Source organism: Lissotriton helveticus, chromosome 10, assembly GCF_964261635.1.
Source record: "Lissotriton helveticus chromosome 10, aLisHel1.1, whole genome shotgun sequence".
Lineage (NCBI taxonomy): Eukaryota > Metazoa > Chordata > Amphibia > Caudata > Salamandridae > Lissotriton > Lissotriton helveticus.
Window position 1 is genome coordinate 257,065,227 of NC_136071.1, and position 15,152 is coordinate 257,080,378.

The 15,152-nt window shown below is 43.9% G+C and overlaps 1 protein-coding gene across 2 annotated transcripts in view; it reads right to left on the bottom strand.

Moving 5' to 3' along the window:
• Positions 1–15,152, bottom strand: part of DLEC1 (DLEC1 cilia and flagella associated protein) — a 691,969-nt gene that overhangs the window by 166,233 nt on the left and 510,584 nt on the right. For both annotated transcript variants that reach the window (XM_078665272.1, XM_078665271.1), the window contains 2 exons: positions 9,472–9,542; positions 7,789–8,018 (listed from right to left, as the gene is read on the bottom strand). In XM_078665272.1, the coding sequence (XP_078521398.1) occupies positions 7,789–8,018; positions 9,472–9,542 (301 nt within the window). The remainder of the gene's footprint in view (positions 1–7,788; positions 8,019–9,471; positions 9,543–15,152) is intronic.

Sequence of the window (15,152 nt, forward strand, 5' to 3'; positions counted from 1 at the left end):
GCCAAGCCATGTCTTCCATGGACCGGAAACAAGCATCCTGGGACCGGTTTCGGATTCATAATCCTCATCAGCCAGGCTATCTTGAATCCAGTGGCCAAGTGAGCAAGGGACTCAAGTCTGAGCATAGCCCGCCACACTTAGGGCGAACAAAGCGATACAAAAGGGGATGATGGACGGAGCGTTTGAGCAAATCAAACACTCACCCCCAGTCAACTGATCTGAGTTTAATCCATCACCATTCTTTAGCCCACTCAGCCACCCCAGACCCACTAGCAGCATTTAATTGTCAGGCCCTGGGCATATGTAATGTACTATACTAGGGACGTATAAGTAAATTAAATATGCCAATTGGGTATAGGCCAATATTACAATTTTAGAGGAGGGGGAACATGGACTTTAGCACTGGTTAGCAGTGGTAAAGTGCTCAGAGTCCAGCAAACACTAGGTCAGAACAAATAGGGGAGGAAAGCAAAAAGTTGGGGGAAGACCACCCTAAGGCTGACCGGTCGAACAAATAACTATTTGGAGCCGTGTGTGATGACCAAACATCTTGAAGTAGAACATCCTCTTTGACAAAGGTTTCAAATATTGCTCAATTTGACTACTACCATGTCAGAAAGTGGGGCAATGCCCTCATATTTGGTCAAAGTTTTCATGTTAGAGTTAGTGAGAAAGACACTAGGCCACCCTGTTCCATTTTCTTGGGAGTGAGGGTTTAGGGATTTTTGGAAAACTACAGTAGTCTGAGGAATGGCCAAATAGGCAAAGGTAAAGGATATTTCGAAGTATGAGAACAAAGGATGACTATACATAACTACTTGACAAGTTTAAGAGAATTACCAGTTCCAAGCAAGCTTGATAGAAAAAATAATGATTGTGGCAATAAGTTCATGGAGAGGCACGAGGCCTTTAGGTTCATACAGGAACGGACTAGGAGGAACCTGCAGAACATTCATTGAATATTAATAGATGTTTGGCGCTTATAATGGACATGGTAATAGTAGTAAGGAGATTGATAAATTGGTATTACTTACATGTCTAAGACATTGAAGAAGAAATTGATGAGGGATACCTTGGGTCCACGTTTAGAAATCAAAGGAGCTACTCGATTTTGGGTTATGGTGCATTTTCAATTGTACCAGGGAGTTGATCATAAAGTTAGAGCAAATCACAAACCGATGAAAGGAGTGGATGAGCTGTGGTACTACTGAGTGGATGCTGCTTTTAATGAGGAGGAGTGGAAGAGAGATTCTGACGATGATGAGGAGGTGGACGTGGAAATTGTACCTTTTCACTGTAGAAGTAGTGATGCCGGAGTAAAAATTATATTTTGCCTCAAGCGCATAAAATCTTTGAATTGCTCATGTTTCCCAAGACCTATTAATCAAGCTGAGATAGCAGTGTGTGTCCAAAGCCAAAATGTAGTTAAAACAAATATAACAAGTTTTCTTGTAAAACCCTGGTGCAAACTTGTCTTGACCATTCTGGTTCTTTCCCAGGAACTTGAGAGTTGGGTAAGTATTTAAGGATAAAGGGTGGAGTTTGCAAGAGAAACTTCTATAAAGGGGGCCAAAGGCCATTGGTTTAATATAGAGGAGCTTGTAACAGGCGTGCTTTCAAGAGAATAAGAGATATTTAAATGACTGAAGAATTATCCCACAGCTACTGTGTTTTATAATTGGATTCATTGTTAAACCAGACAGAATGATGAAGGGTAGTTAGTAATTGGCAAGAGTGAGTGGGTTTCTAGAAAAATATCTGTGGAGATGTTGTGGGCTTTTAGACAGGGGGCGCATTCCAACGCTGGGGGCAGTTCATTCATATGGACCTTGGAAAAAAGGCTAGGTCCACGTTGTGTCGAGAAAAAAGGAAAGAAAATGGCAAGGAGACTGAGGCAATGGGTGCTGGGTGAATGTTTGGAGTTTTGGTAGGAGTGATAGTCATGGTGTGCTAAGGTATTGATCTCCTGGAACAAAAAAAGTTGTAGATATTTACTTTGTTTTGGTGTACATATTTAAATGTAATATTACCCTCTGCATGTGTGACCTATGTGGATTAGACTTTATTAAATTAAGATCATTTCAGAGTGACAGAAATTAAGGGGTGTACAAAATTCGCATAACTTACTTTTGTGTAATTATGCCAAATGTCAGAAATTATGTAACATAAAAATCTGGTATTTAGAGCCATATTTTAGCTGGAAATGCATTCTTGCGCCTATTTTGGATGCAAGGATGCACACTCTGCTACAAAAGTCGTGCAAACAACACAAATGCTCTGACCAAGCACTCAAACTTGGTTCATATGCGTTGTTCACCAGCTCCTGTGATAGGATTTTTACTCGAACAGTGCAGAAATTATGCAAAGCGGCATATGGTATAATTTGTGGGATTTCGCTTTACAAGCCTAAAGCAAAATGCCAGGAAATACGCAGGATTATCCTTAACATTTCTTTTGGGCCTATTGTAAACTCATTAGAACGACTCTCTGATAAATATGAATTACAATGAGGGGGGGGGGGGGGGGATACTAGTAGAAAGCATCATGTCCCAATAAGAATACGTGTACTATTTAGGTAAAATGTTTTTCAAGGCATTTCTCGGGACCCCAATGCATTCTCAAAACGTTTACAGTTGGTGTGGGGGACAGAAACAGAACTTTCCAGCAATATGTGCTCACATAGATATCCATTATAATATTCTATCCTCCTTTTGCCAATGTACTGCAGGTCGACACAGGTTTCAGTAGACACTTCAGATGGATTTTCTGCATTTGTGTCAAAGAAGATGGAGATCACATCACAATAAGAGGTTAGGAAAAGTTTCTCTGCAATGTTCCTGATGAATACAGAACGAAGAAGAGGATAACATGTATGCATGTACAGTTCACCATGTTTAATTAGACCACAAAGGAGAATAGGATTTTACATCCTTGTCAGCTAGGTTTTAGAAGCAATGTGGGGACTGTGGAGCAATGTCTGAACTTGAATCTCATTATGGGCAAATACATCATAGCCAAAAAAGCCCCTCTGTATTTGGGCTTTATGGATTTAAGTTCAGCATTCGATTGTGTTAATCGCTCCAAATTATGGGTGGCCCTGTTGAATTATGGGCTGGATAAAGCTCTCGTACATTTTCTTGCTCATTTGCACAGCGATTTAAAAGCCCGAGTGAGAGAAAACAGTGAAGGAGAGGTTTCTGAGAACATTTTAATTGGTAGGGGGGTCAGACAAGGTTGCGTCTTGGCCCCCCTGCTTTTTATTTTGTACATAAATGGATTAAGTAGTTCTCTGTCCAAGGTAACCAGCGATGTACCCAGTATTAATCGCACCTTACTTCCTTGCCTCTTATACGCAGACGATGCGGTTCTTATGGGCCGCACCCCAAAAGCACTGCGCACTTTAATAACTGGTTTTGTTTCCCACATGGCGGACCTCGGGCTCTGCACTAATTTTAATAAATCTTATATAATGTCGTGTGGGCCTAAGAGACATAACATTCAGCGCATCGTCACAGGGAATGATGCCCTAAAAAGCACTTGCACTTTTCCTTACCTAGGGTTAATGTTTTCCAATACATGTTCCTGGCAGCCCCATGTGGTTCATGGGAGGAACAAACTAGCTAAGGCAATCAACTCCATAATTAGCCTCCAGCAACCCAAACGTGCTGAGGTAGTAAGCCCCTTACTGCAAATCTATAGAACCCAATGCCTCCCAACTGCAACTTACGGTGCAGAGGTATGGGGATACTCTAATAGCGCCAATATTCAGATTGAAGAAAATAGATTTTGCCGGAAGATCCTGGGGGCTACTATCTCAGCACCAACTTATATATGCCACAGGGAGCTGAACCTTTTTTATGTGGAGGACTTTATTAGGTCGAGACCAGCATTATTCTGGCAAAAAATGTGGCGGAACCAGGCCGCCCCTTTGACCCAAGAAATCCTAGATTGCCTACAGTGCGATAGGGCACATGACATACCCTGGCTCAGTGCGGTAAAAACAGTTTATTAAGTGTGGGTATGGGGCACCTATTTACTTCCCGTCAGGCCACTGAAAAAATGCAACATAAATTGGTAAGAGGGGCGCTGTTTAATCTATACCAAAAAGAGCGAGAAACATCTGAGTTAAACAAATCTACCATCATAAGATATATTCCCCTCCTGGTCCAGGATAGCAGGCCTAACAACTTGCCGCAGAGATACCTGACAAAGAACTTGGGGAGGTGGAACAGACGTTTGCGTTTCCGTCTTAGGGATGGTAGCATCAGATTTTCCTTATCTTTTCCACTGGGCTTTAACAAAAATCTAGAGTCTATGCAATGCCCCTGTAGCCATGGTAGTAAGCAATCTTTGTTGCATTTCTTGTTCTTTTGTGGTTTCTATGCTAGATATTCAAAATTCTATTTAATCCCTTATTTCAAAAAACATGTAATAACGGATTTCAACCTAGCATTTAAGGAAATATTACTTTTAAATTGTGATGAAATTATTTTTAGAATAAGTTGCTTCCTGTTATCAGCTACTCGTTCCCGCACAACTATGAACATGCCTTGAAATTTGATTCTTTCTTTCCCTATGATGATTTGTCAGTGGCTCACACATGCGTTTTTAATACTTTTTGCACTTTGCACTTTCACAATCAACTGTTATTTTAACTGTTTTATACTGTTTTTAATCATTATTATTGGATTGTGTGTTACTTTGTACTTTTATGGATGTTTTATATGTCCGAATAAAGATCATTTGACTTGACTTGACTTAGACCACAAAAGAGGTGTTATTTTTCCTAAATGCAATCATTTGCAAGATTCATTCCCATTACACGATTAATGACAAAAGGTTTCTAAATGTTATTATAATGGATTGCATATTTGGGTATTGCTGTAAGAGGTCCATACAGATAGTACACAAACTGTCTTCATGGCTTGATGACATTTGTACTATGCGTACATGCGTACTATCCCTTGGGGGGTGGTGGTGATTTGTGGTGCCTATCTGTGGCGGGGGGCATCTAGAAGGAAGGCAGTATGTAGCAGAACAGGTGGGTCTTGAAGTTTTTTCCTAAATGACAGAAGGGACGTGGGCTGCTTGATATCTAAAGGCAGTGTGCTCCAGAAAGGAAGGCCCTGGACAGAAAAGGATCGCCCCCCTCTATATATCTTAAAGCAGGGGTTAACCTCTAAATGAAGAAGTAAGCTTCTGAGGTTCTTGGGACATATTTTGGGGTGGAAACAACTGACATGTGACATGAGGCTAAATTGTGGATGCACCTGTACACTGGGCCGCCTCCAAGATCCTTTCTTTACCCGGTAGCCAATGAAAGTCCCTTCTTTGAGCTAAAATATAATCTCTTGTGTGAAGGCCTTAAAGGAATTAATCTGCTGCATTCTGTAAATTGTTGCAGCCATGTAAATGATAGGTATGTAAATCAGCTTACGGTGCATTGCAGCAAACTAAGCAGGTGTACCGTACAGCTCCCACCGATTGCACCACATTTAAGTTCAAAAGTAGGTCAAGATATGCTTGGGCTTCAATAGTTGTTAGCCAAGAGTTGACCAGTTAGTCAAGGGTCTTATCCAGTCAAAGACCACAGCCAAGATTTTCCGCTTCCCCAAAGAGAAGATGTGCTCTGGCCAACATAGACTCTGATGGTTTCCATGATGTTTTGGAGAGAAAGGGTGGAAGCGGGGAAATTAATGTACATCTGAGTATCATCAGCAGAAGATTGCATGAATACTGACTGCAACTCAAAGATGTTAGAGTAGGTTCAGGTCTACATTAAAAATCCTTGACGTAATTAAACCACAAGAGAGGAATACCGCTTTGGACACTGAGGGCCCTAGCTTCGGCCAAGGTTACTGATACCAATCTATCTAATACAATATCATTGTCTATAGATTAAAATGCCATAGAAACGTCCAGCATCACCAGTGTGCAGGCAGCTCATTTGTCAGTCATTCTTATCTTATCTTATCTTAACCAGAATTTATACAGCGCACGTTCACCCAGGGGTTTCATGGCGCTTACCAATAGGTCTAGAAACTGAACCCAAGGAAGAAAAATGGAGTACTAGGCCAGCGTCTGAACAAACAGCCAAGTTTTAAGCTGCCGCCTGAACTGAGGGAGAGTGGTAGAGGAGCGGATCTCCAAAGTGAGGGAGTTCCACAGTTTAGTGGCAAGCGTGGCAAACCTGCGTCCTCCCTTCCGTTGGAATTTAAAACGGGGGACATTCAGAAGAATCTGAGAAGCGGACCGCCGGTTGCGAGGAGGAGTGTACTTGGGCAAAAGTTCCTGGATGTACCTAGGACTGCGTGCACGAAGAGCTTTAAAAATCATGCAGGCAGTTTTAAAGAGTGTACGCTGTGTAATAGGAAGCCTGTGAAGTTGCTTCAGCAGCGGTCTGGCAGATTGCCAACGTGGGAGGCGATAGATAAGTCTGGCCGCATTCTGAGGGTGTCATCTCAGAAGCCCAAGAGGGCAGTTTCAGTTCAATGATTAGGTTGAACTGAATGTGCGAAAACGTTAGACAATGTTCATAGTTACCAAGCAGGTACTTCAGGGAAGTCAATACGTTTAAGTGATTTTAGCAAATCTTTAACTGACTCCAGCCAAACAGCTGAAAGTGACAGGACAGGGTAATTTTCCATGAAGCACTGAGGTTATTTAACCTGAATGTTTTTGATGTGGGGCAACTGCTTAACAGTCTTGGAGAAGCCCAACCCGTATGTTGTTGATGTTATAAATAAAGTAATGGACACAAAGGGTCTTAGTGGGAGGGATCTTAATGGCAGTGGAAGCGGGGCTTAGAGCTGTGGATATTGATTTAAATAGGTTGCAAGAGGAGACCCCCTAAGCTATTACTTTATACATTTGTTTTTATGGCAGTTAAACTGCATAAGATAGTGATCTGACCAAATAACTGGAAAGGTCACAGAAATATTTACATTTTTGTAAGAATTGTATCAAGGCTATGGCCCAAGTAATATGTGGCTTCACTAAAGGTACTAGTAAACCCTAGCTCTCTGAGGCTAACCCATGCCTAACAGCAAGATAGAAGAGAACCTAACAATCAGTATAGTGATATTATCAATACATCTTTAAAAACTGGTCTTATTAATTCCTTTAGAGACATAGGAGATGGTCTAAACAGCAGCGACTTTGGGAGATGCTAATACTAGCTCTTCAAATTGAGGGCAAAATGCATGGGCTCAGTGGATCACAACATGAAGAGGACCCACTGCCATTCATCTCCTTACACATGGCCTATCTTTCCTTGAGAGTTGATATACTGATAGGCCAAATCTCAAATAATAGTGGCATAGGAATATGGTTAGGAGAAAGAACTATTAGGAGTGGGTGCAGTCATACTGTGCTTCAGCCAGCCAACAGATGCAAATAGTTTAATGCCTTGTGCTGCACTGTCGCTGCTGCTCACCTGGGAGGCACTGTCTTACACATCATTAAACTAACTGGCAGAAGAAGAGCAGGGTTCATCAGATTTGGGAAGACGGCCTCTGACGCCCGAGCATGAGCTGGGGCTTAGAGGAAGACAGCCCTGAGTTGCACGGTCTCCTGGCCACTTAAGTCTCTGGTGTCCATGGAAGCATCTGCCCAGTGCAAGCACCTAAAAAATATACCACTGCTTGTCCCGGTTTCTAACTTCCCCTAAAGCTGCATTTCTATTCTTGTAAATTGAACACAAGACATTAGATTGAACAATACTGTGGATGTTGCACTATAATTGAAAGTAAAAGAGAAGGAGAAACATTTAGAAGACCTATGGCTTACATCGTCTGTCCCATTGGTAAGGGATGAAGATGAGGTACTTGAAGTACTGGGGATATGGTTCCAGTCCGGGTTACGTTCATCTCTAACAGATACATCTGAGATTCTGGAACCAATGATCTCATTACCGTCTATGTCCTTAAGGGGAAAGTGATCTCCATAGAAAACTAGGAGATCAACCAATTTGCGATCATCTTTTTCCAGATTGTAGATCTCCCAGTCCAATCGAATATCTAAATTAAAAAAATATATATAATGAATACTTTTCATGAATTAGGAAACAATTTATTTCATGTATAAATTGATCATGTTCTGAGAGGAAAGTTTCTTACCTAGATACCTCAGTGGGTATGGCTGGCACAAATCACTCTCTTTGACAAGAGGACTCACAAAAAGTGAATTAAGTAGAGAGGATGAAAGAACTGTATACATTTTGTTAGGGTTCCCCAGAGGTGAACCAGATACAGAGCAATGCAGCAGTTAGTAGAAATGAGAGAAAAACATTGGTAGTGTCATTGGATAACATAGATGCTTTCAAACTAAAACCAACTTCAGTAAAAGTATAGTATGGCAAGACAATTGGTATTATTGATGGCCAGTCAAGTCAGAGGCAAAGTACTTAAAGGGGCCATTCAGGGCAGAGATAAAAACAGTTCTGTATACCAAGTCCAGTACACACTAACCAACAACGGGCATTCTAGAATGTTGCTTTGTTTGATGATGTCTGCTTGGGGTTTGATGGCCCCTATAAACAGTGACAATTTGAAAGATAGTCAACTGCATTGAGACACAATGCATACACAATAGAACACCAACTGATCCTTTCAGTGGACAAACTAATGAGCCAGAGACGGAGCTTGAGTGACAACACTGGGTTCCATTTTTTTATTATGATATCAAAATGTCTAGAAGCTTCCATGGGTGCATTCCATGTTTTCATTCACACTCACACGTATCAGCCTCGCTATTAAAATGGTACAAATTAATAGCAATACACAAGCAATTGAGAAGCAGACAATTGTAGAAGAGGCAACCGATTGAAAGCCTTCACTATTTATTAGGACAGTGGTTTCTCACGCGTGGCTGAGCCACTCTATAGCTCAGAAACAACTTTAGAAAGTGGCACATTTTCCAGTGTGATGATTTTGACTCCAGTTAATAATCAATTGCATCTCATAACTGCCCATTTATAAAGACATGAAAAACATTCTGGCTCCCCAAAGTCTACTCCATCTCTACTTCCCAGCCTGTTTTACATCTTTACTCACACTTGTGCCTCCCAGAGGGCAATCCCGTATTTACTGCCTGTTCTCAACTTCTCTTTTCACCAAACACACTTGTTCCTGATGCTCCATTTTGCATAACCCTTGTGTTTGCTCTTCCCTGACTGATATTATACAGTCTTACCTAGGAAAACTATCACACACAGAATACAGGGTGAGGAATGTGTTATGCCTTTGAGCCAGTTTTCATTAGAGATGCATAATTTGCCATGCCATTTTAACACTCTAGACATGCTTTCTAGGGACAGGCAGGGACTGCTCTGGTTATGATTGGTCTTAGATAAGCTGAAAAAAACATCGATTGATTGAAATGTACCAGTGGTTCAGACTGATTTAAGCATCTTAAAAACGGAGCCCTTCAAATGTTAAGTGAACGACAAAATAAATCGAGGCAGTGTCTTACCGAAAGGACTAGGGTTATTGATCCTCAGGCAGCGGGATACGGTGTCCCCTCCAGAGATATGTGTGCCAAACCTGAAGAGGAGAAAAGAGTAATATTTGGAGAGGAATATCTAAACCAATTTATAAAAATCGTGTTTGTTTTTTCTTCACAGGGATGCGAAGATCACATCCTGAAGGTAAACAACACCCTCCTTCCCTTTGGACAGGTAGACTCAATTCAGCCGCAAAATCCAGTTTGTGCTCGAATCAGGATTCAAATGTATGCAACATTAACAAACGGGCGCAGAGCTTTGTGCAGTAAAACACAAAACTCCAAGTTTTACATCCCAGAATGGAGAAAACCTGGTATTAACACATTATCCCACATTCCAACTCGTTGAACTCAGAGTGGTGGAGATACTTCACCAACAAGCATTTACAATGCAATGGTCTCGTCTTTGTTAAAGTTAGAGCTATTGGCATTGCAAATGGCATTCTTTTCATTTTTTTTTTCAAACATAAATAAATGGTATTGTCATTTACAAATGCAATAGGTGAGCATTAGAGAGTAGTCGAGTGTATTAGCAGACACAGAGCCCCACACACACAGAGCCCACACACACACAGAGCCCAACACACACACCCAGAGCCCCACACACACACCCAGAGCCCCCCCACACACACAGAGCCAGACACACACACATAGCCACACACACACACACACACACAGACAGACACACACACACAGAGAGCCACACACACACACAGAGTCTCACACACACACACACACACACACAGAGCCACACACACACAGAGCCACACACACAGAGCCACACACACACACACAGAGCCACACACACAGAGCCACACACACACAGAGCCACACACACACAGAGCCACACACACACACACAGAGCCACACACACACACAGAGCCACACACACACACACAGAGCCACACACACACACACACACAGAGCCACACACACACACACAGAGCCACACACACACACACACACAGAGCCACACACACACACACACGCAGAGCCACACACACACAGAGCCACACACACACACACACAGGCTCCGGAGGAGCAGGAAGTGCAGAAGCGGCAGGGGATTAGAGTGCAGGCTAGGGCGCACAAGACACAGTCTCTCAAGCATCATGATGGCCACCTGCCGCGGTCCCATGTGCAGCCCCGCTAAACACAGCTGCAGGCTGCAGCGCACCTTGACCACCACTGTGGCAGCTCAGCTGAGCCGGCGACAGCTCTGGCCACAGGAAAACTGCGAGCGCGGCCGCGCCGGCAGCAGAGCCCAGCCCTGAGGCGAGCCAAGTGTCCGTCCGTCGGCCGGTCGCGCGGGACTGTGGAGTGGACCGTCGACAGATCGTGGCTGGTGGGCAGCAGCAGGTCACTACTAACTAAGTAAGTGTCAGTTCACTAGTGTCCACGCAGCGCTGCGCACGCGCCGCCGCGGCCACCGGTGTATGGTAATGGTTTTATATTTATTATTTTATGTGCGTTTAGCGGGGACTTTACCCCGGGCGTCAGAACTCTCACAGAAACAGATAGTACTGAGACATGAGGAGAAAATTACGAGACAACAAATATTACACAAAAGCAAACGTTAATTACATGAGGCAAAACTAAAGTGACAATCGTGAGCAAACAAAATACAAGACATAGTTGGGGGTGTGTGTGTGTGTGTGTGTGTGTGTGTGTGTGTGCATACATGAGTGTGGCTGTATGAGTGCGCGCACGATTGCGAGAAGCTGACTTGGGAATGTGTTTAGGAGATGTGCACGACGCCGGGCTGGACGTGCGCGTCCTCAGACCCCAATCGCCGTGCGTGCCCCGGTCTGTCTCCCTTGAGGGACATTTCAACGACAATAGGTCTCGAGGACGAGACCTAAAAATGTGAATCACATTAAGACATCCAATTTAAAAAAAAATGTGTTGTACCTGAATGGGACTAATGACACAGAGTAACACGGGGACCCGTTGAGAAAAGTGTCCACCATGATATTATAAATTGGGGAGCCGCAACTAGCGGTGCTTGTGTTCCTCACGAAGTCGTGTCAAATTTACAATGTGCTCTAGGAGAAATACATTATAAAAATGGTGCCCGTAATTGAACGCCCGTGTCAAATGAGCAAACACTCGCAGTGCATGTGCGTGTGAAGGTATTTATCTGAAAGGAAAATGCTGTACTAAGACAACGTGCCACATTAAAAGTGCCGGAGCGAGAAACCCAAACCCATCAGTGATTTTAAATTAGAGGACACATGCCTGAAGTGAAATGAAAATGGTGAAAGACTCATTTAGGCTACTGTGAGGTCCTTAACTAACTCCAGCTCTGACAATATTCATAGAAAACACGCGCATAGCAGTGCCAATAAAATAAAATGATCTGCCTGTATTAAGTGTTGATGAGATACCATTAACAAAAAAACATTTATAAAAACAGGCGCCTGCTAACAAATTAAGCATGGTGCCCATGTTGTTGTTAATGCTCACAGTTTGGCGTGGCGCCTGGGCGCAGGACAGCAATGAGGAGCAGAGAGTACAAACACAGCTGCCATGGTGCAACCTAAAGCGCAGCGCCCTTGTGAGCGGAGAGGTGGAAGTAGAGTCGGCCTGGAGCGCGCCTTGGAAGAGACACGGGAGGGCAGGAGCGTGACGCCGTAAGCGTGCACGTTGGCGTTCCCTGCGGCTCGCGCGTTCACAGACCGGTGTCTGCTCGTGCACCGGTCTGTATCACTTGGGGAGGCAACATAACGACAACAAGTCTTACTAGTGACAGACCAATGAACAATTCAACTTGAAGTGCTGGCTCTTAGGCAGAGGGGCCGCATGGTATTCTAAAATAACCTGGAAGAAAAACACTGTCGCTCTACAGAGTGTGAGATTATAAAATATCTATACAGTGAAAGAATTTAATTACACTGGTTCTGCCAAGTGTGTAACAGATTGATTTGTTCCATAGTTGAGAGGTAAGTCCATTAGAGAGATGCCAACAAGAAGGATAAAACAGGCACTTGTAGGTAACAAGTGAACGTGCATATTTCTGTGCTTCTCTTCACCAGCGTTTCACTTTTACAAATAAAATTATCTTAACAATACTCTGGTGTTGGGCTGTACAAGCTGTGAAGTTGAATGGTTATGTTATGTAGTGGTTTTTAAACAATGCAATAAATCCACGCTAGTTCTAATACAAAGTATAAAACTTTTACAAAATGTTATACATCTATTATTTATATACACCTATATTGCCAATGAATTATTTACTGTTACCGTAACTTCAAATTTCACTATAATTTTAAACAAACGCATTATTAGATGACGTTACCAACGTGTATCATTCACTAATTACATGCCTATCCAAGCCTCCTAAATTGGTGTTAGTGCTTCAAAGACACTCACTTTTACCAAGCTACGGCGTGGCACACTTAACACATTTAACTACAATTAATTACAACAGACAGGGGTGAGTCTTGAACCTCTGCTCCCTCTAGGCACTAACGTATTTCTTGAAGTCTCACCTGTTGGCATGTATCCACTCCATGACTGCCCGCACCTCTGGCTCCAAAGGACCCTTGACTTCCCCGGGATTATACTGGTCAGGAAAGGCCCGATTAAGGTCCTTGTCGTGCCCATTCTCAAGCCCACCCTGTGCACCGCTGCAGATGCCTTCGTGAGCGCGGCGGTAGCCTTCGGAGTTCAGGGACGGTAGCAGGTGCACGTCCGTGGTGTTTAGGAGCTGGCCAATGCGAGGGTCTGACTGGTAATTCCGTACCAGGACCCCTGCCAGCGGAATCAGCAATTCTCGAGACAGCACCTCGTCTCCGTGCATGTTGCCCACCAGCTTCACCTGCGGTGCACCGGGCTCCGCCGCAGTCACCCGTAGTACCCAAAGCAGGCTGCCCTCTGCCGACAGCCCAATAGAATAGAGCAGCACTTGGAGCGGGGATTCGGCAGCGGTTTCCAACTCCCGCAGTCGCGGCTCCAGCTCCTCCGCGGTGGTGTAGTAGGTCTCCTCCTCTTCCAAAGGACCCTTCTTCACGTGCGCTGCAACTGCAGAGTGGAGTACTAAGAAAATAAGAAGTGGAAAGAGCCAGAGCGCGCACACCGACACCAGCGACTGGGCCGCCATCTTTTCCCAGCTCTGACAGCAGCAGCCCCCTTCTGGTAGTCACCAGGCAATGCTGAGGCATCAGAGGGGGCGGACCCAGTCAAGAGAGTGGTGTCTGAAGGTGAGAACCAATCACCGGCTACTGAATTTAAAGTACACGTAGATAGCTGTGGAAATGCATCAATAAACATTACAGTGTAGGGATATGGAGATCAGAGCACAACAAATAGTCGCGCTAAGCTGGCACGGGGAAAAACAAATACAAGCGTGTCACGAACAGCACAAAAGAAACAGCTTGTGCGCGCGCACAAGCTGTTTACTGTTTCTGGGAAGCGTGTTCACAGACCGGAGTCTGCTCGTGCACTTGGGGAGGAAAGACAACGACAATAAGGCTCGCCGGCGGCAGCGCGCTTCGCGCTGCAACGCAGGCGAGCCCTAAAAATGAAACCAAGCAGGTGAGCCTGATCTTCTCAAGATGTATTTGTCTCACTGGAAACACGTTGTCTTAAAGAATCACATGAAGGTAGTGACTGTTAAAACCACAAATTAACTTCTTGCATTATCAAACTCTGGTGGCTGCTAGGGCAATCAATACTGAGAATAAGCCATATGGCTGCTACAGCATGCTTGAATGAAAGGCAGCATCCAAAATGTGAAAATAAATTGATAAGGCGCCTGGTCCCTACTCAGCTTCCAATTTTTTCGTAGCAAAATCAGCTTTCTAATTCCACCTCTATGAAGCATTAATCCTCCCGTAGTAACCTCCCTAGTAATTGAACGCATCCTTAGTGTATTGCCTCACTTCTATTCATACACCATCATTCCTTTGAGGCACTGACCTCCCTCAGAGCAGTAGTGGCACTACAAACTCTTAACCAGGTTACACATGTGTACTTTAGCCGCTCACCTTTTCTTCGCCATCCAGATGATACTCCTTTCTCTCCAGCATCTGTCCCTGGTGGTACCACTCTTCAGCATGCCCCAGTCTGAGTCTTCTCTTAGTCTGTCAGATGGCATCTGACAGTAGTGTGTTTTGGATACCGAGGCAGTTGCCTCATTACTCCACATTTATTTTTGAGTTTTATAGTTGCTGTTTTCGGTTTTCTTATTGATCTGTGGTACTTTGTCACAGTTGGAGTTGGTTCACAAGGTCAGCTCAGTGATGAGCATGCCCCTGTGGCTCTACTATTTTTATATACCCATCCAATGGTGCTGCCACTTCTTAACATCCCCTTGTGATGATGCCACCCTTCCGATTGCCCCACAGTACTGCGAACCTTTGGACTTCCCACAGTGGTGGTGATTCTTGTTAGCAAAGCGCTGTGTTGCTGTGGCAACAGGGCACAAATTACTCCGCTGATGTTCTTCAGCATTCTCTTCATTGTTGCAACTCCTTAGCATCCCTCTTCAGTATCCCCTTGTGGCGCTTACAATCCTTTGGGCATCCTCTAGTGTTGCTGCAGCTCCACAGAATTCACATGTTGCGATTATATTTTTAATCATGACCCGATTACGCTGCCCTCTCTTCAGCCTCTCCTTATGGTTCTGCTGCTCTTCACAATGGCAATGC